The sequence below is a fragment of the Heterocephalus glaber genome, unplaced genomic scaffold (assembly GCF_053883595.1).
Source record: "Heterocephalus glaber isolate CG9 unplaced genomic scaffold, H.glaber_assembly_v1.0 deba00001461, whole genome shotgun sequence".
NCBI lineage: Eukaryota > Metazoa > Chordata > Mammalia > Rodentia > Bathyergidae > Heterocephalus > Heterocephalus glaber.
The window spans coordinates 2,900,998-2,927,971 of record NW_028258308.1 but is presented as its reverse complement, the minus strand read 5'-3'; the positions used below and the strand labels follow the sequence as shown (position 1 = coordinate 2,927,971).

General features: G+C 34.5%; 1 protein-coding gene and 1 pseudogene across 1 annotated transcript in view; one reads left to right on the top strand and one right to left on the bottom strand.

Moving 5' to 3' along the window:
• The window catches only part of LOC101719867 (putative ATP-dependent RNA helicase DDX60), a 109,298-nt gene that overhangs the window by 78,489 nt on the left and 3,835 nt on the right, over positions 1-26,974 (bottom strand). The window contains 10 exon segments of the mRNA XM_087216998.1: positions 1,947-2,107; positions 3,086-3,201; positions 3,654-3,759; positions 7,979-8,134; positions 9,239-9,380; positions 16,170-16,328; positions 16,998-17,159; positions 19,390-19,506; positions 21,162-21,503; positions 22,629-22,818. Of these exon segments, the coding sequence (XP_087073124.1) occupies positions 1,947-2,107; positions 3,086-3,201; positions 3,654-3,759; positions 7,979-8,134; positions 9,239-9,380; positions 16,170-16,328; positions 16,998-17,159; positions 19,390-19,506; positions 21,162-21,503; positions 22,629-22,818 (1,651 nt within the window).
• On the top strand, positions 14,324-14,949 carry LOC101719166 (AP-3 complex subunit sigma-1 pseudogene; annotated as a pseudogene).

The window sequence follows — 26,974 nt, the reverse complement described above, 5'->3', positions numbered from 1 at the left end:
TCCAATATTGACAAGCAGATTTAATGGACTCTCAATAAAAATACCACAGCATTCATCACTGCACTGGAGGAAACAATTTCAAAATTCATGGGAATCAAGACAAACATAGAATAGCGAAAACACTCCAAGGTACCAAGAGCAAAAGGAAGAGCACCAGTTCTTTCTTTCTTTCTTTCTTTCTTTCTTTCTTTCTTTCTTTCTTTCTTTTCAGGTACCAGGGATCAAACTCAAGACCTTGCACTTGCAAGGCAGGCATGGTGCCACTGAGCTGAATCTCTGGCCATGGCATCACATTTTCAGATTTGAAGCTATACTATAAATTTCAGTGATAAAAACAGCATGGTACTGGCACAAAAACAGATATGATATCAGTGGAACAGAATAGAGGATACAGAAACAACTCCAAACACATTCAACTGTTTGATTTTTCACAAGAGGGCCAAAAACATACATTGGAAAAAAGATAGCCTCTTTAATAAATGGTGCTGGATAAATTGACTATCCACATGCAGAATATTGAATATAGACACATTCCTCTCATGATGTAATAAATTAAAATCAAAATGAATTGAAAAACTAAATATTCAAACAGAAACATTTAACCTGCTCTAAGATAAAATGGATAAAACCAGAGCTAGGTGAGGATTTTCTGAATAGAACTCCAATTGCATAAGAAATAACAGGAAAAATCAACAAAGGATCATATTAAATTTAAAAGTTTCTGCACATCAAAACAAGCAGAGTAGGGAAACAAACTCCTCAGAATGGGAAAAAATTCTTTCCAGATCTTCCTTAGGTAGAGGATTAATATCTAGAGTATATATAGAAATCAAGTCAGGCTTGGTGTTACATGCCTATAATTTTAGCACTTGGGAGGCTGAGGCAGGATGACCACCATGAGTTTGAGGCCAGACTGCGGTACATACTGTCAAGGATTCAAGGCCAGCCTGAAATACGTAGCAAGACTCTTGCCTCAAAAAAGAAAAGAAAACAAAACAAAAACAAAGAAATCCTATAAATAATTATACCCTCACAATAAAAGACTCAATCAAAAAAGGGCAAATGAAATGAGTAGATGCTTCAACAAGGAAATATAAATGGCCAATTAATACATGAAAACATCACAGGCCATTAGAGAAATGCAAATTAAAATGGATGTACCCAAAGACAATAATATTAAGTAAAATAAATCAGACACTCAAGCTTAACTATTGCATGGTTTCTCTTATATAAGAAATCTAAGTAGGGAAGTAGACCTTTCTATAATAAGAAGACCAAGAGGTGGAGGGAGGGGGAGAAAAAGGAGAGAGAAGGGATGAAAAAAAAAATTAAGGTGTGTCATGTGCACGCATCAACTGTGTGTGAGGAATATAAACATTATGCACTATTTACATATACTAATAAAAATTTTGTTTTTAAATAAATAATAAATAAATAAATTTCCATTATTTACTTCTAGCATTCTATCTTTGAATCCTTTGGTTTGAAAAATGGCATTCCAAGAAGGAAAAGGAAAATGAGGAAACAAGGAGTTGGATTCACTAATTATATAAAAACTTTTTGGAAAAGTGAAGTTAAATATATGATTCAAGCCCCCCAAAAGCAGATTAGCCTTGATATCAACATTTACTACATATATGAAAAAGATTTTTAATATCATTCACTAGTAAATAACTGTATTTTTAGTATTACTTCAACATTTCTAAATCTGAGACTTTTGTCACTTAATGCATTGCATTCATTGCCAATTAATGCATATGTTATTGTGGTAGAGGGCCACATCCTACTTTTTACATACAGGTTAGACATTCTTGCCAAGTAAGTAAGATAACAAGTAGTCATTATAAGAAGAAAGAACTCAAGTAGAAAGAAATTACCAAAGGGTTGAACAAATAGTAACTTATGAAAAGTTAACTAAACATTAGGTAGAAATTCTAGAACCTTACATGTGCCTTTTCCCTCTTGGCCTCATTAAAATTCTTCTGCTGCTTTATACCTTGGGTCACAATGAGCTTTGAAGGGACTGGGTCTAATGAATTTCCATAAAAGCGCTGAAAACAATGATATTTTTGCAAGCTTCTATGAACACGAGGGTTCTCAGACTTTCCTGAAAAAGAAAAGATTTAAAATGCAACATGACTGTATTTTTCAACAGCATCACTACTAATCCTTCACATTATCCCACACTAACGTGTACTTTGCTTTGTAGTATGGAACACTATTTTAACTTGATTACTTTTGTTATCAGGGAATCTTTTTTTTTTTTGGTACCAGGGATCAAACTTGGGACCTTGCGCTTTTGAGGCAGGCGCCAGAACCACTGAGCTAAATCCCTGGCCCGAGGGAATCTTAATTCAGACCATTTCTTGAGTGTAGAATAATTTCATATCTTACTTAAAGGGTAAAGGTAACAAAATATTTCTCATGGCCTATATCCAAAACCAAAATTTGGGGTACTACAAAAATTAACAGATTCTGGGCATTACTTCTGTCATATGAACTAAAAATTAGATTTAGGAAAAGGTACAGGCAGAATCAAGAAGAAAATAATCTAAGCTATACTGACTTTTCACATCAATGAGTAGAAAAAGTTGTTACTCTGAATGTAAAACATGAGTTTGGCACCTTGGGAAAAACCCAATGGCACAGGAAGGACCAACAATCAAGGTCTGACTTACTCCCACACCCTCCAAAAATGTACAATACTCATCTGCATGAGTAACTATGCTGGTTTATTTCTCTGTCTGAATCTAAACATACCAAGCTGAACCACTTAGAAAGTCGTGAATAGATAATCTACCATAGCACCTCACATCTTGTAGGATTCTGACACATTGACATAAGCAGGCTGATAAGAATTTCCAGGGCCTAGCTCTTATGGAGACAGGGGCCATATTTGTGTGCTTCCAACTCTGAACCTACGTATGAACAAAGTGGGTATTTTCTTTATTGTCTTTCCTAATGTACATCAAGGTATCTTGCACACCATTCTTATTTAAAATATTTAATTTCTGGCTGAAAATGCGATCATTTTTGTCTAAAAATAGAAGGCAGACAATAAAATAGACTAAGTCTCAGAACTCACCAGCAAAGTTGCTTTTAGTCCGATCATAATCGTCACTAAGGGGTCTGTGAGAATGCCAGTGCACGAGCTCATCGAACTCCTTCTGTTTAACCAGCGACGTTACAATAGGATCATCACTGTGAGTGAGAAATGCACGTTGTACATTGCATATGTTTCCTCATACAACACAGCACAGATTTCATTTAATAATAATAATTTTGAAGTCCATATCTCCCTTCCTCCTTCTGGGATACAACGTGGGTGGTAGAACCCAAAGAAGAGTTTATTACGGCTCAAGAAGCCTAAACCGTCTGACATCTCTAACTGTCCTAACAACATCAATAAACATTCACTATTAATTAACTAATTAGAAACATGTAACTGGGGTAGTTTACAATAAGGTTAAAATCCTACAGATGTATACCCAGTTTACTCAAAGGGCATTGACATTTTGGACGTTAAATTCATTATGTATTACAAATATATATTACATTAATGTACTCTAATCTGCTGCATTTCAAACAATCCTTAATAAATAACTCATTGATCCCATATAAACATTTATTCAAGTATATTTTTAGCTCATTACCTCCTTAGAAAAGGTAAATCTTTCAAAATGTCTCCAACAAATTTATCAACCATTTGAGATGACATTGGAATAAAACCTAAAGTAGGCATTTTTTCCTTGGAGCTTTCTGTAAACAAAACATTAAGATAAGGTCAAATGTAAATTTTTCGTACAGGAATTTTATATAACCTTTTCTGGAAACTTCATGTTAAAAATGTTTTTCTTTACATTTATAAATTCTAGCCCTTCCCATAAAACTATTTCCCATATTTAAACATTTTGGAACACAAATGGGTGGAGGAATTGATGAATAGATACATATATACTTCTGCTCCTTATTTTCAAATGTTTATTTCTTAGCAGAGTTTGATTGTGTATACCCATAATCCCAGCACTCTAGGAGGCTAAGGCAGGAGAATCAGAATTTTAGGTCCAGTTTGTACAACTTATCAACTCAGCAAGACTGTCTCAAAATAAAAATTAAAATAGGAGTGGGGAATAACTCAGTTGGAAGGCCCTTGGTTCAATCTCCCAGCACTGCATAAAAAGAAAATCAAACGTTTATTTCTTTTGTTATTCTCTGTTGTGAAAAAAGAACTTTTAAAATCGAGTGTCACTCAAAAAGATAATACACACACACACAGACCTTCATGAACATGAAAAAGTAGGGAAAAATAAAAGTGGCAAAGAAATTATTTGTTACCATTACAGTACTCCTTGGGTTCTCTGATTTTACAAACCCCCACACACAGTCACATGCACAGTGGATGGATAGATACATAGATAGATAGATAGATAGATAGATAGATAGATAGATAGATAGATAGATAGATAGGATGTGTCTGATAATACTGAAATGGGTTAGTGAATGAGTTTTGATTCAATGTCTGGTTCACAACTTCAGGTAAACTGCAACTGCTCTGTCTGCTGTCCTGGCAGTGTTCAGCGGGACTGTGTTTGTCCTAACATCTTCCTCTTGTAAGCCCCTGAAACCTTGCCTAGTACTCTTCTGCACATGCCCATGTGAACCAGGGTAGAAATGTTAAGGGCAATCCTCTTCCAACATCATGACAGGAGTTGGATGATAAATATCTCAGCCATCTTGCTTTTCAATAAGACACCTCCAAGGCAACTTGTACACTCAAGTTTCTCAGGGAAATTTACCTGTAGTTGCCCACAGCGCAAACTTATTCGTCACTATGTCTTACATACTTCCAGTTCTGCGCTAACATTCCCTTATTGGATCTTCTTGGGATCAATAAACTACATAAATTCAATGGTTTTTGTCTGATAGAACACATTTAGATGAAAGGAAAGAATATATATGTTCTTCCCCACATTTCTGAAAAATATCCTTCTACCAATACAACCTAAGTTCCCCACAGCTTTCTTCTCATGTTTCTTCTGGATCATATTGTTCTTCTCGAAATTCATCATACAGGCATATTTTCAGTGGGTAAGTGTTGATGAATAAATCAAGTTATATTTTTCTGAAGATGCAGATTACATATTACTCCATTTTTATTTATATGACTATGAATTATATTTACTTCTATCATACACTGACATTTATTATTACTATTGGGAAGTGCAGAGGACCATAATATTCATTATGCCCAAAGCAGTCTGTGAAGAGTTAACCCCACAACTGGCTTGTTTATAGAAGTGAGTCTGGGTGAAGCCTACATGCCAAGGTCAGAGTAACACACCCAAATTCCATTCCCACGACTAAAATCTTCAGACTAGAAGGACAATGTTCTAATTACAACCACATATTTTGTCCATTCCGTTCCTAATTAGAGAATGCTTTGTCTTGTCCTTTATGAGCCTTGTTTACATTAATTTCCATAGAAACCACACATTGCCTTTACCCCAATTGTCAATAAAAGTCAGTGCCTGGCCCTGGCCAGCACCTTTGTCAGTTACATTGGCATTGGTCATCCTGGCACCCTGCTTTCTCTCTCTTAGTTCTGTCTTCTAGTGTATTTTTTTCCTCAGGCTTACATCATATACTGGGCAGGTGGGTACTGGAACCTGACTACAGGGGTCTCTGTCAGGGAAGTCCATTATTAGTCTAATTTTTGTTCCTTTGGAAGTTTGGTTCTTTTAACTTATTTCTTTATTTTTGGAATTCTGCAATTTCACCATATTTTGTCTGCTAGATGTATTTGTGAGTGTATATGTGTTTAATTTATCACATTGGGATTCATAACACATCTTGAGTGTTTAAATTCTGATCTTTTATCAATGCAGGTGAATGTCCAGTCTTTATTTCTTTGAAATTTACCCAACCCATATTAGCTCATTCTATCCTTCTGAATCTCCAAAAACAATCAAAGGTTAGACTACTTCCTATCCTTCATATTTCTTCACATTTTTGTTTCTGTGTTATTAAATTTTTATTGTATATATTTAAGGCCTGGTTCTCCTTTGAGATTAACTATAATTATATAAAAAGATTTTGAGTGTCTCAGCTAGCATTTCAGGCACTACATCATAATCTCATATTATTACCAATCTTATTTTTCTTTATTTCTTTGATTTTGTGCTGAATGACTAAAATCTATACTTTTTCCAACTTAATAGTATACAGTGCAATATTTAACATTTTAACTGCAGGCCTCATGTACACAGTAGCAGTCTATGTTTATCACTCTACACACCTGAAAATTTGTTACCCTTTGCCTACATATTCTCATCCTGCAACATACCTGCCCACATCACAGATAACGTTGTACTCTATGTTCTTTGTTTGCATGTATCGATTATTTTTTCAGATTGCATCTTTAAGTGGTATTGCACAATATTTTTCTTTCTGTCTCTCATTTATCTATCATAGCATAATGATTTTTATCATTTCTGAGCAATTCTTTCCATCTGTTTCAAGTTTATAAATTCTCCTTTTACCAATATCCAATTAGCTTTCTATCCTATTCATTAACAATATTTTTATTTTTTATTTTACAATTTGCTTTTTAAAAGTTCATAATTTTGTTTAAAGTTTGTTTTGCTTTTTTACTTTATTGGTACACTTTAGATACATAATGATAATGTGCATCATAGGGAATTTGTACCTGTACATGATATATCTTGCTGCTTCTTCTTTCTATTTGACTTTTCCAAGTTTGATTATTTTAAAATGTGAATGGCACTTTAAAAGTCTCTACTTATTGTCTCATTCTTAGAATTCATGTTTAATTTTCTAAATATTTTAACACAAACGTAATATATATGTAATAGTTATGATAATTACAAAATCCAAAATATTGTACTTAGGAGTTCCAATATGGTAGCTTACAATTCTCTTATGACTTAGTTTCTCATTTTTTTATAAATCTGTATTTGTATTCATATTTAACAGAAAACTCTGTAAAACAAAGTTTTATAACTTGTTCCTCACAAGAACTTGCAAATCCCTTGTATCCCTTTAGATTAAATTTCTAGCTCAGAGTTGCTTTGACCTTACTAACAGTTTAAACTGAAACCCCAAATTATCAGAGTATTTCATTTTGTTCCAGGCCCGGTGAGATTTGTTTGTCACCTTCCTCTGCTGAAAAGCAGGTCCTGAGAGATCTAGCCTTCAAGGTTTGCTCCAAGAATCCTGGCTTTGTGTGGAGATGTCAGTTACAGCAGCCCCTCCCTCCTGGCCTTCTCTCTTGTCCCCTCCCAGGGAAGCTGGGACCCAGGACTCTGAAGCACTGACAGAGCAAATGCTCCCAGGGCAGCAATGGCCTGGGCCCTGACTGTCACAAAGGGCTGCTCCTTCTTCATTCCTTGCTCCCCCTAAAATATTCTGTTTTTTAGTTTATTTTTATTTGCAAACCATCTCATTATGTTGCACAGTTTGCTCTCTGGGGGGGGGGGTTCAAGCGATCCCCAGCCTCTTGAGTGCCAGGAATAAAGACTCACACCACCCAATCAAATTCAGTGGTTAGATTCGATCTTGATCTTATGGGAAAATTTGATTCATTCTCCTCTGATTCGGTTTGTGATCAGAATTGTGGCATGAATTAAGTTCATGAACTGAGATACCACTGTATACTTACGAGTGTATACATATGAATATATTAATGTGTGTGAAAATATGAATATATGTGAATATATATGTATATATGTATATGTGCCACATATACATATTGGTTTAAGGGAAAAACAATGGCAATATTGATTATGAGCAAAACATAAATCTTCAAATTACAGTCATAGCACACCACTCCAAGGGTATGACAATTATCAAAACACACAGCATAAGAAAATTATTTATATTTGAATATTGAATTAGTTGTCTCTTAAAAACATTTAGAGGAATAATGCTTTTATTTCAAATTAGATTAGGAATCTATTACCTTTGATTGTTGATGGATTCTTTTCAAGAAACTGAAGTTCGGTTGTTCTCACAGGAAATGCCTTTCCCACATTGAACTTTCTTACCAACTTTGACACAGTCTCCCAGAGATGTTCATAATCTTTCATAATGGCATTTCCCAAGTTCAAATGTAGACCTATAAAACAATTAAAATTACCTAGTATTGGGCGGGAGATTTAGCTCAGTGGTTCCGCTGCCTGCCTCTCAAGTGCAAGGACCGGAGTTCAATCCCCGGTACCAAAAGAAAAAAAATTACCTAGTATTAAGAGATATTTACACAAACATAAAAGCACACATTTTGATTCAATTCATAGAGCTCTGAAATACATGTTACATAGTGAAATTTTCAATGTTTTCCACACCGGACCTAAATGAAAATGGTAGACTTTAAAGATAAACTTGATTTTTGTTTGATAACTAGGGATTAAAATTGTAACTATAATAATAACAGATGGAGAATAATTTGTTCTTTAAGATAATAAATATATTATGCCATATGTAATGTTATGAACAATAAAACTAAATAAAAACTGTGATTTTTGAGATGGAAAATTAGTAAAGAATAATAAATTTACATATAGCCAATTCATTCCAATGCTAGACAATTAGGAAATGTTCTAAATGTCAGAGAACCATTAATAACAGTTGTATCTCTCTGAAAATGTTTTGTTTTTCTTCAATTATTAAAAAAAAGCAAAAAAACCAGGAAAGTGGCAGAGGAAATATTCTAAGAAAAAATTTAAAAAAGCAAAACAAATTACATATATATGTCATATATATATGGTTTTTTTTGTGTGTGTGTGGTACTGGGAATTGAACTTAGCACCTTGGGGTTGCAAGACAGGTGCGGTGCCACTGAGGTAAATCCCCAGCCCTACATGCTTTACTTTTGAAAAAAATTAAAATTTCCTAAATAATAGGAGTGAAATGGTTACTTTCATTAGAGAAATTTTATGGAGAAATATTATGTATGCACACAAATCAAAAAATTGATGTTAAAATTATCTGGAAATATCAGTTTTTCCAAAAATTCTTTAGGAATAATATTAAGAAAATAATATTTTGAAATACAATATTCATTCTGATTGCAACTAAGTAAAAATTACATATATAAATGAACAAATATTAAAAAAAAGAATTGCTATATCTAAGTATATGAAAATTATTTTAAACTTACAGATCTTTTAGATTGCTTATCTCTGGTTTAAAGTATAATAATTATTATATAGTAAGGTCATACCTTTCACATTTTCATTTTCATAATACAAAGTGATATTCTTCAACAAAGGCTCATCACTTAAGTCAGAAAGATGAATTAAATTCAGATTCCAAAATTCCAAAACATTTGTATTACACAGGATGAAATATTCACACCACTTTTTCTGGAAAAAAAAAATAACATTTTCATACTAGCAATAAAATACAGAATGACTTTATGTATTTCTATATTCAAACCAAAGAGCAAATGAGCAGGTCTGTTCTAATTCTTATTAATATAATTTAGGCTGGATAATGATGAAACTTTATTCCTTAGAATATTAAAACAAGAAATGCAATCAAAACTGAAGAAAAACATGAATTCTGTATAGTGCTTTATCCTGAATCAGGGAAATCTGTAAATGACTCTAAATTATTTTTTCTCCTCACACTGCGATCCACAGAGGCAGTTTTGAAGCTACAGAAGCACTTCTGCTTTCAGATTTGCCTCTTTTCTTTAAGAGTCAATGTCTCCAATTGTACTTCCCAAAAAATTGCATATTTTTTATCTCTTTTTGCCAACTGTATGCCTTTTATTTCACAGTTTATTTACATATTGAGTTTTACATATAAGGGAAATCATGTTATATTTAAGTTTATATGTCTAAGTTACTTCATTTGGCATCATAGTCTCAAGGTGCATCCATTTTCCTACAATTGAGTCAAGTTTATCCTTCTTTACAGCACAGTAGTATTCCATGGTGTGTAAATACATTTTATTTATCCATTCATCTGTTGATGGAGATATAGGCTGTTTTCAAAATTTAGGTATAATGAATTGTGTTGCTATAAACCTGAGTATACATACATCCCTGTGACATTAGGTCTTCAACTCTTTTGGGAGGAGAAATATTTGGGTCAAATGGAGTTTCTAGTTTTAGTTTTTTGAGTAATTTCCATACTGATTTCCACAGTGGTTTTTTCAGTTACACTCCCACTAATGATGAAGAAGTTTCCTTTCTTTCCACAGCCTTGACAGCATTTGCTGTTGGTTGATTTCTTTATGATAGCCATTACTTCTGGAGTGAGGTGGACTCTCTCAGTGTTATTTTAGTTTGCATTTCTCGAATGGCTGTGATGTTGAATGTGTTTCATGTATTTATTGGCCATCTGTATTTCTTCATCTTGATAGTGCCTATTCATTTCAGATGCCCATTTTTTTATTATGTCTTTAAATTGGAGAGGTCAAAAATTTTTTTTAGTTCTTTATATGTTCTAGATATTATTTCTTTTTCTGTGGAGTATCTGGCAAAAAACAATTTCCTATTCTGTAGATTGTTTCTTCACTCAATTGATGGTTTCCTTTGCTGTGTAGATTGTTACTTTGATGTGATCCAATTTGCAGTGTACCTTAATTTAGTTTGTCTTATGTATTTATGTGGGGTTTTTTTGCCTATAACTCTGGTTATTAATCTGTATATATGACAATTAACTCCATAATGACCTATAAGATAAAAAAAATGAATCTGATGCTGCCAAAATAAGAGGGGAGTGTTGGGAAGAGAAAAAATAATTCAAATGTGTGATGTACATGTACCAGTTCCCAAAACTGAATGCAATTATTATGAACTGCAGACATGTACTAATAAAAATTCAAAATTAAAGAACAATTTTTTAAAAACAGGGAGCATATGGAAAACAACCATCCAGAGATATAAAAGCTGCTGAATTCTTCAAACTTAGAGATTCTTATTCAGCTACACAAGTTTTCCCACACACGTTCATGAGTGGGAAGCCTTGTTCCCACTGCACCCAGGCAGAATGTCCTCGTGACCTTCACTCCTGTCAGAGTAGAACAGACAGGAGCAGGAGCCTAGCCAGGGCTTCATTCTGTGATGTTGTCTGCGAAGGAAGTTAAATTGAGAGAGGAGACTGAGACTTTTCTGCCCCACACGCCCTTCAAAACAAAACACAGCTGTTCTTAAATTGTGAACAATATATTTATCATTATTGATATGGAGCTTTAACCTACCATTGTCCAAATTCAGTAGTGTGAATGAGCTAGCTGTTATTTTTAATTTGTTAGATGGCACATTTTTAAAACTGAAATTAATTTTAATAGTTAATTTTAGTAATATTATTATTTCAATATGTAATAAATACAAATATACTAACAGAGTGGGTCTGTAAATTTAGAAGGTCTTTAACTTTAGATAGTTTACATGTTTTTCATACTAAATTATTTTCTTTAAATGTATGGCACACCTCAATCCAGAGTACTCACATTCCAAGAGCTCACTGTCCATTTGTATCTATTGCCTACTGCATTTCACAGGCTGGCTGCAAACAGGTGAGTCAGAGAGGCTGCCCAAAGTTCATCACAAAGTTGTGAAAATCAAACAAGCAGGAACCTTCTAACTCTGCTGCAGTTTTATCTCTACAAATGAGTCACTAAAGAGAGTGTCACAGAGTCATAGAATGGTTGCACTTAAACTTCAGCATAAGCTTCACCTGGAAAGGTTGTTAAATGAAACACAGATTCCCAGGCTTCTGATTCAGGAAGTCTGGGGTGAGGCCCAAGAATTTAAAATTCTAAGAAGTCTCCACATTTTGCTGGTACTGTTCAGAAATCACACTCTGAGAATCACTGTTACATAGGATGTTTTTCCTGAGCTCTTTCCCATCACTTCACTGAGTAAAGAGTAGCATGGGAAAGCAGGACAGCAACTGTGTCTCAGTTTATTCACTTTGTATAAGAAGTGTCTCTCCTGTGGTCTCTGTGTGTCAGGATTCAAAATAACTTTCCCGGATCTGTCCTTTCTATGAGTTGTGCAGTTACTAACCACATCCTTTATAGTGAAATATTCAGAGGCTACCAGACGTTACGTTTCAAGCTACAGGATGCTTCCAAAACTCAAGCGTGGAGTAAGAGAAAGGCAGGAAGGGTGCTGTCCATGGAAAACCAGCCGGACAGAGCAGAAGTCACAACACAGCTGGGTCATGTGTTAGCTGTGCCAGTGGGCCACTTCAGCTTCCCAAGGCCAAGCTTTTCATTTGTAAAATGAGGGCATAACAGGACTGCTGATATGTCTAAATGAAGTAGGGGCAGTATTCCCAGAAGCAAATACAGAATTAATAAATACTAGCTGTGCTTATTGTTTTGAATGCCAGCCTTCTTAAAGACTAATGCTTCCAACCAGCATAAATAACAAGGAATGTCCCACAGGGCCAACTGAAAAAATTTCAAAATTTATAAAGACTTTTATAATGTCCTTTTATGTAATTCTTCCTTGTGCGTTAAAAACACTATGTAGAAAACTCTTCATAAATTACAATTATACACAGAGAGAACTCATTTAAATCTATAATTCAACACAACTATTATTATTCCATGATTGTGTACATATAATTTAACCTAGGTAAACTTGAAAAGGAAAATTACATATTTTTGAGAAATAAAATTCACAACAAAAATCATAGCATAATAATATTGATGCTATAATGCTTTATTTTAATTTACAACATGTAAAACTAGGCTTAATATATTAACCTGAAATTACTTATATTAAAATATCTGAAATGAATTAAATAGCTAGACATTAAATCATCCTATCCTCTTTTAATGAACCATAGTCTGTTGCCTATTGATGCCCTATCAAAATGCCTCTAGGAAATTTCCCCAGTGGGATTTCAAGTAGAGGATAGATTTTCTCACCAAACCATCAGTAGAACATCTATGGTATGGTGTTCACCACATTTAATATTTAGTGCATCACAGAACTACTTACACCATTCATTAGCACAGTTACAAGTGTACACAAATGCAGTCAGATATTCAATAAATGTGATTTTCTATACCTTACTTTCAGCTCCCAACCCTACAGGCCCAGTAAGCTAATAAAGTAAATATCTTCTAAGCACTACCAAGCAAAACTGTCCAACTCAATTCCACCTTAGTCAAACTCAGATCACCTCACTCCATCAATCTCCACACCTCCCATGCCAGACTTTGACAGGGGCATTTATGCAGTGGCATCCTCACTGCAGTGAGAAAAGGGTGCCCACTGCTCAGTGTGGCTGTCACAAGTCACTGCCCACTATTCTGCACAACCACACACCCAGGTCCTTGAATGGAGAATGAATGTCAGGGGTCATTTCCTTAGTCTCTCTCACCATCAACATTTACCTGACTGAGGCAATAATCACTTCATTTCTGCAAATCCCACTGTGTTTTCTCTACAATACACTGCTTGGCAAGCCAGGGAGATTTTTAAAAGTTAAAGTGCCGTTCTTCTGCTTGAAACCATTCAGTGTTTTCTCAGTACGCTTATGATCATGTTATACATCTGTCTCTTAACAGGACAACAGGATCCTACATGATTTGTCCCTTTTCTGGCTTAATCAATCCCCCATATTCTTTTCATTCCTCTTACAGTAGGAAGATCACTCTTCCTTGGTTATGACTTCCTCAGGATAATCACATGTGCTATTTTTTTTCTCTAAATCTACTTTGTATTCTTTTTTCATGCAGCTAACTCTTATTTAGCCTTCAGGATTTTGGTCACTTCAATTATTGAGAAAAAAACACTGAATACTGGATTGAATTTTTTATTATTAGAGTCTAATAATACTGTTAATTTCTCCATCATAGTAATTGTTAAAATTTATTATTTCCCTTCTCTGCAAAATATAGCTCTATGCTAGTGTTAGGATGGGGTGGATAAATGTGTCTCTTTCTCACTCTGTCTTCCAGATTAGCACAACATACATGCACTAGGTAAGCATGGACTGGCTCCCTGACTGATTTTTTAAAAAACGCCTTCCTTGGACATTTTGATTATGTGTGCCAAGATTCTTTTTTTTCTTTTTTTAAAGTCCATGTCAATTAGTTTACTTAATACCATTTCTGGATATCAAACTAAAATCAAAGACCTCAAATTAAAAGGAAAGGCTTGCATTTAAAAAGAATAAGAACATGCAGGCTCGCCCCTCAGGCCCCACCCTGCAATTGGGGGGCTGCGTGCTTGCAGGAGGGGGCAGGTGGGAAGGACCTCTAGATCCCAAGGCGAGTCTCTCCTGCCTGCCCCCGCCCAGGCCCCAGCGCCCACCAGGTCGGCCTGGCCCAGCCATGATCAAGGCGATCCTCATTTTCAACAACCATTGTCAGCCCAGGCTCTCCAAGTTCTACTGGCCCTACAGTGAAGATACACAACAACAAATCATGAGGGAGACTTTCTATTTGCTATCTAAGAGAGATGAAAATGTTTGTAATTTCCTAGAAGGAGGATTGTTAATTGAAGGATCTGACAACAAACTGATTTATAGACATTATGCAACACGACATTTTGAATTCTGTGTGGATTCTTCAGAAAGTGAACTTGGCATTTTAGATTTAATTCAAGTGTTCATGGAAACATTAGACAAATGCTTTGAAAATGTCTGTGAACTGGATTTAATTTTCCATGTAGACAAGATTCACATTATTCTTGCAGAAATGGTGATGGGGGGTGGTATTGGACACCAACATGATTGAAATTGTTACACAAATTAACGCACAAAATAAACTCGAGAAATCTGAGGCTGGCTTACGCTGTGCTGTATCAGATGTAAAGAATATGAATCTTCTTGAGATTCCCAAGGATTATTAACATTGGTGACATCAGTATAAAAGTGCCAAACCTGCCCTCTTTTAAATAAAATATAAAACAGGCCACTCCCAGGTAAAATCCAGGGGGAAAAGTCATCTAAGTTTACCATACAATTGTTTACCAAAAATAGAGAAGGAGAGTCTTAACTTTTGCTCTTGGATTTAAGTCAAGTTACTGTGTAGAAGTTGTGTAAAATCAGTATGAAAGTTCGATGTTGCTTTTCTTGCTTGGTGATTTTAAAGAAATTGTGTAGTTCCAGTGTGATTTGTTTTTCTTTTCTAAACTGCATTCCTATGCCCACCTAAGGCATGCCTCTATGTATTGGCTATTACAGTATTTTGAAAGTGAGGTATTTCTTTAATTATGTACAACCCAAAATGTTGATGTTTTGTATGGATCACAAGTGTAGCAGTCTTTAATTCTTTCTGCTGTTTGTCACAATTGTTAAAGAACCAAGTATGTGTTTCATGAAAACATTATGGCCTTTTCCTCTTAGTTTAAATAAATTCAAAGGTAACTGGATTTCTGAAGCACCTTTCTGTTTGCCTGATACCTACTTTAGCAATAACTTTATTTTACTACCCTCTGACTCAAAAAAGTGGATAAAGGTATATTTTATCACTGTTAAAAGAATAAGAACATTTATAATACAATCAAAGTTTTCTTTTTTTACATTCCATGAAAGAAAAATGATACTTCCACTAAAAGATAGTAGCCACTAATAATGATGGTAAAAAAGGTGCAGAATAAAACAAAACACATGTTTATTTGAAGAAAACACATGTGTATTTATAACATGAGGAACAACAGGAAAATCTAGGTATTTAGACTGAAGAAATAAACCAAACAATTAACAGCTGCCAATGATGATTTGAGTGCTGGGCCTCTGGAAGTATTTATTTGGACTTTGCTTTCTATTTTCCTAAGACTCCAAATTTGTACTCACTATCATTTATAATGGACAACAATAATGACATGTGACACTGATTTCTTCAATGTCACCAATGTTGTCCTATAGTTGATGACATAAAAACCTGACAGAGATTTAAGGAAAGAAAAATAAATTTTTTCCTTAGGTTATATATACATATATATGTATGTATGTATGTGTATATATATATATATATATATATATATATAAAATGCTGTTTGTTATTAGTAGCAAACCTAGTTGTTGGAATTAGTCAACTGATTGATTTACGTCATTAACCTCTTAAATTCCCAAAGGGCTAGCACTGTTCCCATATCAATCTGTTTTGAAGGCTAGTGGATCTTGCATATCACACAGTTGACACAAAACACTAAAGCAGTAAAGATTATACTCACCATTTTAAAGAACATCTGAGTGTCTTCAACCCAATGGGAAGTGAAGACTCTAGAGCAAGCTCGCTGAGACAGAGGTATGTGTAGTAGAAAAACCACACTGAGACAATGCAGTTTGCACAGATCTTCCACATCCTGCAGGGTTAAGTAATCACTGTTCACCTAAACAAAATAGATAGATGAGCCAGGGAGTAGCAGGCTATGAAACTGCATAATAAGCATGCAGAACCACAACAGCCAACAGCCACGCTTTGCCCTGTTGGGATTCTGACATTTTCTTCATTCTACATTTTTGCAACAATGATTTTCAGCATTTCTACATATTTAGGATAAAGTAGAAAGGAAACATTCAGTTTAATACCCCTTAAGATATTTCTCAGGATTTTTACTTAAGCCAAACTTCACTTGAGCTGATCAAGCAGCTCTAAAGTTACAATCTCAGAGGACTCCGCAAGAACGGATCCACACGTTAAAGTTCTGTTATGTCCAAGGCATCATATTTGAAAACTGATACTGGACAGTAATGGAGGAGAACACCTGGATGGCAATGTATCTGAAAAACAGGCCCAGTGACAAAAGGTGTAAAGAAGTGGATATATTTCGCAAAATGGGACGATATAAATTCTAGCTTCTTTAGCATGCACAATGTCCTAAACTCAATCTCTAGTACTGCACAAAATAAAATAAAATAAAATAAAATTGTGTTTTTCTTATTGTTGAAATTATAAGTGAGGATTAAAGTTAGTATCAAATAGAGAAAATGTTAGATAAAAGTTAATAAAATGTGGAAAATGAACAGAATGTTTCCCAGTAAAGTTGTGATAGTTACACCTTTTTGTTGTTTGTTGTCTTTTCAGAGATGGCCTTCTCTCTGCTTTCTAAGAAGTGATGGTACATTCCCAAAGCCATTGAGCATGAAGTGACACAAAGGACACGTCGAATGTCAGATCCATTTGGCCAGAGTTGTTGGAGCAGACATATAGTCTCACATGCCTGTTATGTAAGAAAATTGTAACACAATTTATTGCTATTTAGAAAAGTATTTTTATTCATAAATGATCTTTCTAGAAGAAATCATATGGAAAAGATGGATATGTATGAGTAGATAAAATTATAATTATTCAATGAAACCATTAAAATATAAGTAGGTAAAGAGCTTGTATAAATCAGTAAGAAAATGCCCAACACTTAAATAACACTATAATGCGCTAAAGAAATGCAAATATTATTAAAACAGAAAAATATTCAACCTATTTAAAATTATTTTAAAAATTAGCATATTTTGACTTTCAAATTAAAGTATTTTTAGTGATAATTCACAGAATTAAAAACATATGGTGTATCATTTCTTTTATACTTTGCTAATCAGAGCATAAATATATACAGACTTAAATGCAAAGCTATTTGACAATATATATGTGTTAATTACTTTACTCTCTGCTGAGACAAAATACCTGGCACCCAAAGTTAAAGCAGAAAGGGTTTATTTGGCTTATAGTTCCTAGAGGCTTCAGTCTATAATCGGCTGGCTCCGAGGCTGGGACGCAACACAGAGCAAAAACAATATTGCTTGCACACAGTAGCAAAGGTAACAAGAGAGTTTAACAGCATCTTTTTGCCCTTTTAATCTTATTCAAACTACCAGGATTAGGGTGGTGCCAAACTAATTACTTGTGTGTACTGATTTAGTAATCACACACCCTTAACCCCAGTATCCCACATTCCAGACTCAACTACCTCTGAAAAAGAAAGTCCTACCTCATCTGCATATGGCTTTGGGGGGACATTTAAACACAAACCATGACAACACATAATTATCATTAAATATGTTGATTCATTTTGAGTATCAAGTTCTAGGAAGTTCTAAGGATCTAGTATAAGTGCATAGTCCAAACTATGCACCAATATTTATGCACCAAAATGTTCATCACAGAGTTATCTGTAAATCAATTTCCAAAAACTTTAAGTTGCCCCGCAAGGATGGGTGAAGCATACCTCTGGAGGTGTCTGAGTGGGTCATGGAGGTCTGGCCTTAGGGTCTCGGTCTGGTCCCTTACCCCTCCTACTCTGCCACTCATCCCCTGGTTGCCTTCTCAGCAGAACCTTTGTTCTCCCACCCCCATCTTTCATGGTCTCTATCTTGGAGTCAACTGTTCATGGACTGAACCCATGAACAGACTAGATAGTTCCTCTTTGAAATTGTGGGTGTTGGATATTATGACCCAAAAGAATACAGAAAACTAACAATTACTCAAAATCCAAAAAACACAAGATGAGACCAAAACATCTTGGGATTTCAAAAAGTAAGAGTGCTCAAAAAAGGAGGCTAGTAGGGGAACACAAGTGCCAACATAAAGGATTCTCTAAGGCTCAAACCTGGAACACTGTGAGCAACAAAATTATTACAATACTGGATGTTAGTTTATAAATCAAATACTCATTAGTCCGTAAAGGGATAAATAAAAAACTAAATAAGTAAATAAATGGCACAACTAAGATAGCTCCTCTTTATGACAGGATTCCATTTAATATATGAGAAAGTAAAGAGTTAAATAGAAAATAATCATTAGGCAAAAACGTTAATAATAACTATTGCAGACAAGATCCACTGATGAATACTAAAATTAATTAGCAAAGACTTAAGAATAAACAGAATTTGGATAATCACTAAGCATCTCCCCCAAGATATTTATTGCATAGTGAAGATAATAAGTTTATAAGGAAGAAAGCATTTGAAGTTTCAGACTGACCAGAGTGAAGATAGAACCATCTAATGATGGTTCTTTGCTACCATGCACAGAGCATGCAGGGTTAATTCAATGGTATTTGTGCTAAAAGTCCATAACCTAATTCCAATCAGTACAGAACATCAGACCAGCCCAAACTGAAGTATATTTTTATATAAATATCAATATGCTTCAAAAAATCAAGGTCATGAATGACAAAAGAAGACAGAACCATTTCAGGCTGGAGGAAACTAAAAACCAAAAAATAAAAAGGGACATTAGTGGCAAAATAAGTGAAATTCAAATAAGATGTGACCTGGAGTTAAGAGTACCACACCTATGGTAATTTTCTGGTTTTGACAAATGCATCATGGTTACATAAGAAAATAACATCAGAGGAAACTGGGAAAGAAATAATAGCAACTATAAACTATTTTTGAAACTTTTCTATAATTAAAAAATATCAAACAAAAGCATTCTTTTTAAGATATCATTACCTCTTCCATCATATGTTTTGATGCTAAATTTTTCAAAAGAGATGATGATTCTAATGCTCTATATTCTCTCAATTTTTTAAGCAGCATTTTATAAGCATTTCTAATCTCATTTTCATTCTGTAAAAAAAAAAAAAAACCAAAAAGCTAAAAGTCAGATAAATTGACAGTTAAGTTCCTTCCAAACATAGAAAATCAGACACTTAAGATGTAATCATTACAATATATTCCTATATTTAAAAAATTATACTAATGTAATTGCAGATATTCAGCAATCTTTTTAAAGACTGCCAGACAGCCTATTTTATCTCTGCTAGGTATATAGTGAGTCTTATATTTTAAGTTTCACAAAGGTATAAATAAAATAATATATAAATCACTTATTTTAATTATACAATTCAATGGCTCTTAGTAAATCCATCAAGTCATCAACTATCTAATTCTACAACATTGCAACATTCCCCCAAAAAGCAATGTACTGTATTGTGATGAATTTCAAACATACACATTAATAGCATAAAGTTCCTATAGGTACCTATCACACCAACAGTCATTATCAACATTTTTAGTTGTTTTCAAGTAGTACACAAACAGATTAATAAAATGCATATCATTGCATTTTAATTCGATTTCCGATAGACCTGAAATTGATTAATGAAACCTCTTTAAGGTGAATGTTCAACTAAATCAGAAGTACATTATTTTACTAAAACTGAAATCCTCCACTTAAGAAAAATTATTCTTTAGGAGAAAATGGGCAGGATGTTTGTGAGATGCTCTTAAAACTGAGATCAAGAAGTTACCCTAACAAGATAAAATGAACTCAGTGATGATAATACTTCTCAATGTAAAAGTGAATTCCAGGACTAATCCTTCTTATAGCAGCCAAGCAGAATGAGAAACAATTTAATGATAGGAATGCTAATTAAAACAAAGCAAACTATTTTATTATTTCATAATAATCATCTGGTTGTCTCCAAATACACTAAAGGTATTGTGCAATTCTCAAAGAGTGACAAACATTAATTGACCCAGATATATTTTGATGAAATGTAGAATAATCTTAATATTTAGAATTCACTGCAAGTAGTGAAAATACATGGAAACTAGATTTATTTATGAAGTTGATATGCAATTTTTACTTCAAAAATTTCAACAGCTTAGTTCACAAATATACCAACACAGAAAAATAATAAGAGCATGGAATTAAATTACTAAGAACTTGAAAAATTCTCCTACTAATGAGTTACTATTAAGAAAGAAACTTCTCAGTGTTCTGCCTACCTCACTGACCTGGCTCCACTGTGCCATTTATTAAAGGACACCGTGGTGAGCTCATTTCACAGTTGCGTTAATGCATCTTTGGCCATCTCTAAGTTGGAGGCAGTATACTACACAGTGGTCAAGAATGTAGGGGCTGTGTGTCTTCAGATCCATGTTCTAGTACCCACTTGGTATTGGTGATCAGCAGACTATTTATTCAAATATCTATTTTCTCACCTCTAAAATTTAGGTGATACTAATATTGGCCCTATGGTATTATTGTGAAAGTAAAACAAAAATCATTCAAGAGAAATATCAAGCACTACTGTGTAACAATAAATATTAAATAAATAGTACATTTCAGCTATTGCTGTTATTTATTACATTTATTGTTATTATCAAATTTCTCTGTCCCTCAGTTAAACCTTTGATAATTCCTATATAAAAGGTCAAAACAAAACAGAGTAATTTAAAAAAAAAAAAATTCTAGAACACTGTCTTTCATAAATTACCTCCATGAAGAAATTCTGGTTCTTGCATACACTTGCCAGAAAGTATGCATAAAGTCGAAGAATATCAGATGTTTGCCCAGAGAAAAGCACAACATTGACCCTCTCTGACCAACACTGAATGATTAAAAAGTTGAAAAGTTGGGTTTGCAGAGGGTTTAGACCTTCGTCTGCAACTATCAGGAAATACGGGTAATTCTCATCCAAGAACATTTTCCACTCCTTTGATAAGCATCCAGTAAATTGAGTACAAACATTAATGCTGGTATTTTTCTGAAGATGAAGAATTAAAGCAGTTCTCAAAGGAAGAAGTTCAGGAGAGCTGAAATACGTGTACTCAGCATCCTGTGAGGTGGATATGGAAAACTATGTTATTTAAAAAGTTTCTTGGTTAAGACATCATTAAGGAATTTAAGGACTAAAACCCAACACAGTTTTGCTGTGTCATATAGCAAGGAATAGACCTTTAAACTTTGACCACCATTTTTCAACTGTTTTCTGTAAATCACGATTTGGATTTAAAAACTTGTATCCCCTGTCTGCAAACACATAACACTCAGGGTTTACCATACTTTCCCTTCCCATTCACTAATTCTTTTCCTCTATAATCTCATTTCAAAGAGAAAATGGACAGAAAGTGTGTAAAAGCAAGGGTGGATAGAAATCATCGCTGCTGGGCAGCAGAGGTGACTCTCTTTGTCCTAGAGGACTGCTCCAGGTCAGCAACACCTTCCTTCAGCTCTGCAGGTTTATCTCAGCAGAGCGAAGCAATGTGTGGGGCCAGCTGGATCGTAAACATCAGACCAGAAAGCTGGCTGTTTTTTCAAAACATTGCTGGCAAGCTGTCAGCAGTATTCAGAATATAACAATAATGTGGAATGCAAAATGATTAAATAGATCCATACCAAAGCCTTTGAATAGCATATTAGTTACCTTTCAGAGTAGGATTAGGAAAGAGTAGCAGGGGTTATATATATCTGTATTTGAAATTGTTGGAAGTTTATTACTTATATTCATAATTAGAAAAGCAAATGTGGTATTCTCTTGCAGATATTTACTGCTGAGCAAATAAATGCAAAACAGGGTTGTTGAAATTGCCTGGACTCAAATATACTTTATTTTATGCTCAAGTAAATTTATTGTTGAGTTTTAAAAACAGAATTAGTTCTCAGAGATGAAAAACTAGAACCCAGAGAAAAAATTGGCCACTACTGAAATTTTCCACCCACCTGGACAATTCAATGTATCCTTGCAATAAAGATCTTTCATTGAAAATAAAAACCAAATAAACTGGTTTGGTCTTTGCTGAATAATGTGAATTCAGGTAATTTTTTTCTCTTTTTCCCTTTAAAATTTCTCCATTTTTCAAGATATATTTTACTTTATAATAATGGAAACATACTTATAAAATAATTTCAAGAATTTCTTTTAGTCCTGAAATCGTAAAAATAAACTCAATTGTCATGTTACCTGGAAGAAAACTGTGGTAAATTGTCCTCCTTTATTAATAAGATCCATGAGATAATGTTCAACCAGGTAGAAGAAATGGAGATTCTGCCCTGGCTGTAAAAATTTCTCACATATACATGTGATAAGTAATGAATCTCCATCAATCAGAAAAAATTCAGATTCAACAAAATCATTGAATAAACTGCAATATCTAAAAGAAAAATAGAGACACAGGAGGTGAGCCAATTCCAGCGCACAAGGGGAGGCTTCTGGGCCGCCATACCACCCCCGCCAGCACACAGGAGGTGAACCATGAGGGCTCCGGCAGCACCACCAGCCCCCCCCCCCATCAAATGAGGAGACATGTAAACAAGTCTCAAAACCAGACTTCCAGATCACCTACAGCAATCCCAAAGGGAAATGAGATGGAACACTCTGATACTCAACCACCTGGACTCCCTGAACTGGCAACAAAAGAGGATCTGGAAAAAATGAAATCAGAAATAATTTCTCAGATAACAGCAGAGATTGTGCTCATAGTGAAAGACAAGATTAACAAATCTAGAGAGGAGCTGAGGAATATGATGGAATCCCAACATAGGAAACAAATGGAATCCATAAAACAGATGCAAACAGATTTCCAGGAGATTAAAAACCCCATTGCAAGTCTACAAGCAGAATGAGCCAATGTGAGGACAGAATTTCAGATATAGAAGAAAAGATTGCAATTAGTGACCAGGAAAAGAAAATTTGCTTTAAAATTGTAAGGGACCATGAGAAATCAATACAGCAGCTGCTAGATGATGCAAAGAACAATAACATAAGACTGATTGGACTCAATGAAGAAACAGGAGACAGTGCAAATGACATAAAAAAACTGTTCAATGGCAGAAAACTTCCCAAGCAGGGGAAAAGAACTTGACATACACATAAGTGAGGCATATAGGACTCCAACTAGCCTTGATGAAAAAAAAAAATCTACACATAGGCATAGAATTGTTAAGATTCCAGAAACACAACAGAAGAACAAAGTTCTACAAGCAGTTAGAGAAAAGAAACAAATCACATACAAAAGAAAGCCCATCAGAATTACAGTAGACTTCTCAACACAAACCATCAAGGCAAGAAGAGCTTGGAGTGATGTATTTTAAGCCCTAAATGAAAACAGCCTCCAACCCAGATTGATGTACCTTGCAAAACTGTCTTTCAAAATTGATGGAGAAATAAGATACTTTCATGACAAAGAGCACCTTAGGAACTTCATGAATACCAAACCAGCACTCCAAAAAATTTTAGACAATATCCTAGGAAAAGACAATGAGGATCACAACCCCAGGAAGCCCAGCAGAATGAATCCATCAAGCACAACAAGAAAGGGTGAGAATCCAACAAACAGAAAAAGACATGACAATGACAAGTCAATATATATGAGTTATCACCATCAATGTTGATGGTCTCAATTCACCAATCAAAGGAAATAAACTGGCAGAATGGGTCAAGAATCAAGATCCAACAATATGCTGCATACAAGAAACACATTTAATTCAAAAATAAACTCATAGACTGAAACTTAAAGCATGGAAAATAATAATCCTTGCAACAGAAACCCCCCAAAAAAGCAGTAGTAGCTATCCTCTTTCCAAATCAAGTGGATTTCAAATGAAAATCTGAAACACTTTGATTCCAATAATTTCAGGTAAGGGATACTCAACTTGTATGTGCAAATCTGTTGTGAACATGTATTTTCATTCCTCTCAAGTAAAAATTTAAGAACAGTACTATTGGTTCTTAACAGTAATACAAGAAATTTCTAAATTGTTTTCCAAAATGGTGTTATCATTTTACATTCATATTAGCAGTATTAGAAAGTTCTAACTGGTTCACAACTAAACTGACATTTGTTCTTTTAAAACTTTCAACTTCATCTCCCTAATGAGTGTATAATTCAATCTTGTTATTTTATTGATTAGTATTTTTTTGATTCTAGTGTTGCACACTTTTCCTTGTGCTGTACTGGCTGTTTATCAACTTCTTGTGTCTACTTTTTTATTGGGTTGTCTATTAATGAGCTGTAAGAGTTCTTTATATATTCTGGTCATAGGTTATATACATTATAAATATGATCTGCTTAAGAACTACTTTTCATTTTAATGATGTCATTTAAAGTTCTAAATTTTGATAGAATCTCATTTATCAATTTTTTTGTTTTATACATCATGTTTTTTATATCCTAGGAAATACTTTCCTACCCTAAATTTATAAACATTTTCCATTATAATTTCTTCTTAAAGTTTTATAGTTTTAGTCTTTCATATTTAGGTTCATAGATGCTTTCAAGTTATTTTTATGTATGGAAATAAAGAGTTGAGGTTAATTTCTTATATATGGATACCAGGTGTTCTAGTACCATTTGCTGAAATCACTATTTATTCCTCTGCTCTTGAATTGAGTTTATGGTCGATAAAATGTTAACGTTAAATAATCTTTCAAAACTCAGTGGACCATATATGTGTGGTTCTATTTCTAGATTCTCTGTTTTATTCCAGTGATCTATATGTCTTTCCTTACACCAACACTGCCTTGATTACTGTAGTTTTGGAGGAAGTCTTAAAATTAGGTACTAAATATCTTCCAAAACTGCTTTTTTTTTTTTTTTTTTACTTTTCTAGGTCCTTTTTACTCCTACATAACTTTTAAATTTCAATATCCAATTCTTTATCTATAGCAAGTATACATAGACCTGAATTTTTATGTATACTTTGTGTTTTCTAATCATGCTAAATTCAATACAAGTTCTAGGAGCTCTTAGAGATTTCTTAGTATTTTCTCTGTAGATGATCATTTTATCTGCATATAAAGATTTTGCTTCTGCCTTGACAATCCTATGCTATTTGTTTATTTTTATTTCCAGACTACATTGGTTTGGGGTTATGTTTCATAGTTTAATGGACAGATGAATAGTAGGCATATCTGCCCTTGTTCCCCACCTTAAGGAGAAAGCATTGTATCTCCTCCATTCATATAAGGCGTTTTTGCTGTAAGTATGGAGTACATGTCTTTGATCTGTTGAGAAGGTTCTGTTCTACTTCTAGTCTCCTGATGGCTTTTACCATGAATAGCTGTAGAATTCAGTCCAATATTTTTTCTCCACCTAGTGACAGGGATCATATGGTTTTTTCCTTTCCTCTGTTAAAATGATGACATTTGGGGATGGAACTTCCAATGCTGAACAAACACTGCCATCCCTATAATAAAACCACTTTCTACACACTGCCAGATCTGTCTTCTAATAGTTTGTTTTCTTAAACAAATTTCTATCTATGTTTATACGTTTTTCTTCTATTATCTTTATCGTTTTAAGATTAGCACAATGTTGATTTCCTAAAATAAGAGAAGTGTTTCTTCTTTTTACTGCTTTAAATGTTTGATATAATTTAACAGTTAAAATGTATATATGCCTGTTGTTCTCATATAGGTAGGTTTTCAAGATAGGAATATACTTTCTTTACTAGGTGTTGTCCAAATTTGGTATTTCCTCCAGAGTTGGTTTCATTAATTTGTTTTCCAAGGTACTTCTTAGAAGTTGTCAAATTTATTTCAAAAATGATTTTTGTAATATGCTTTCTATATCCTTTTAAATTCTAAAAAACCTGAAAAAATGTAGATATTATGAATATCAATTAAAACTGCAATTTATGCATTGTCAATCTACTTTGTCTTTTACAATTCATTCTCCTGGAAGTCCTGCCCCATGTTTCAAAGGAGCTGGTATAAATATGAGCTTTATATATCATACTGAATCTGGAAAAATTAATGTGTATTTATTTTTGGTTTGTAGATTTTAAATAAATAGCATTCATTTAAGTTCAAAAAAAAAAAGAAAAATAGAGGAGTCGTGCGGAACAGAACAGACCGAATCAGCCTGCTGCAGACAGGCAGGCCTGCACACATCCTACCAAGGTGGCAAGTCACATGGAACACACCGAATCAGCCCACACCCCAGCAACAATCCACTGGACACCCCCTCCCCCCCCGCTCCTCTGTACAGCCACCTGGCGCCACACTACAAAGACACAGAGGACACCGGGCCATCAGACCATGGTACTGAGTCCCACTGCTCCCGGCCCAGAGATAGAGGCTTCTGAGCTGCCATCCCACTGCTCCTGGTCCAGAGGAAGGGGCTTAATGGCCACCATCCTTCCCGCTGCTCCCAGCCCAGAGGAAAGGGCTTTTGGGTCACCTTCTGTTCCGCCACTCCTGGGCCAGAGGAAGGGGCTTCCAGGCCACCATCCCTCCCACTGCTCCCAGCCCACAGGAAAGGGCTTTTGGGCCACCATCCCTACCACTGCTCCCGGCCCCTGTCCCAC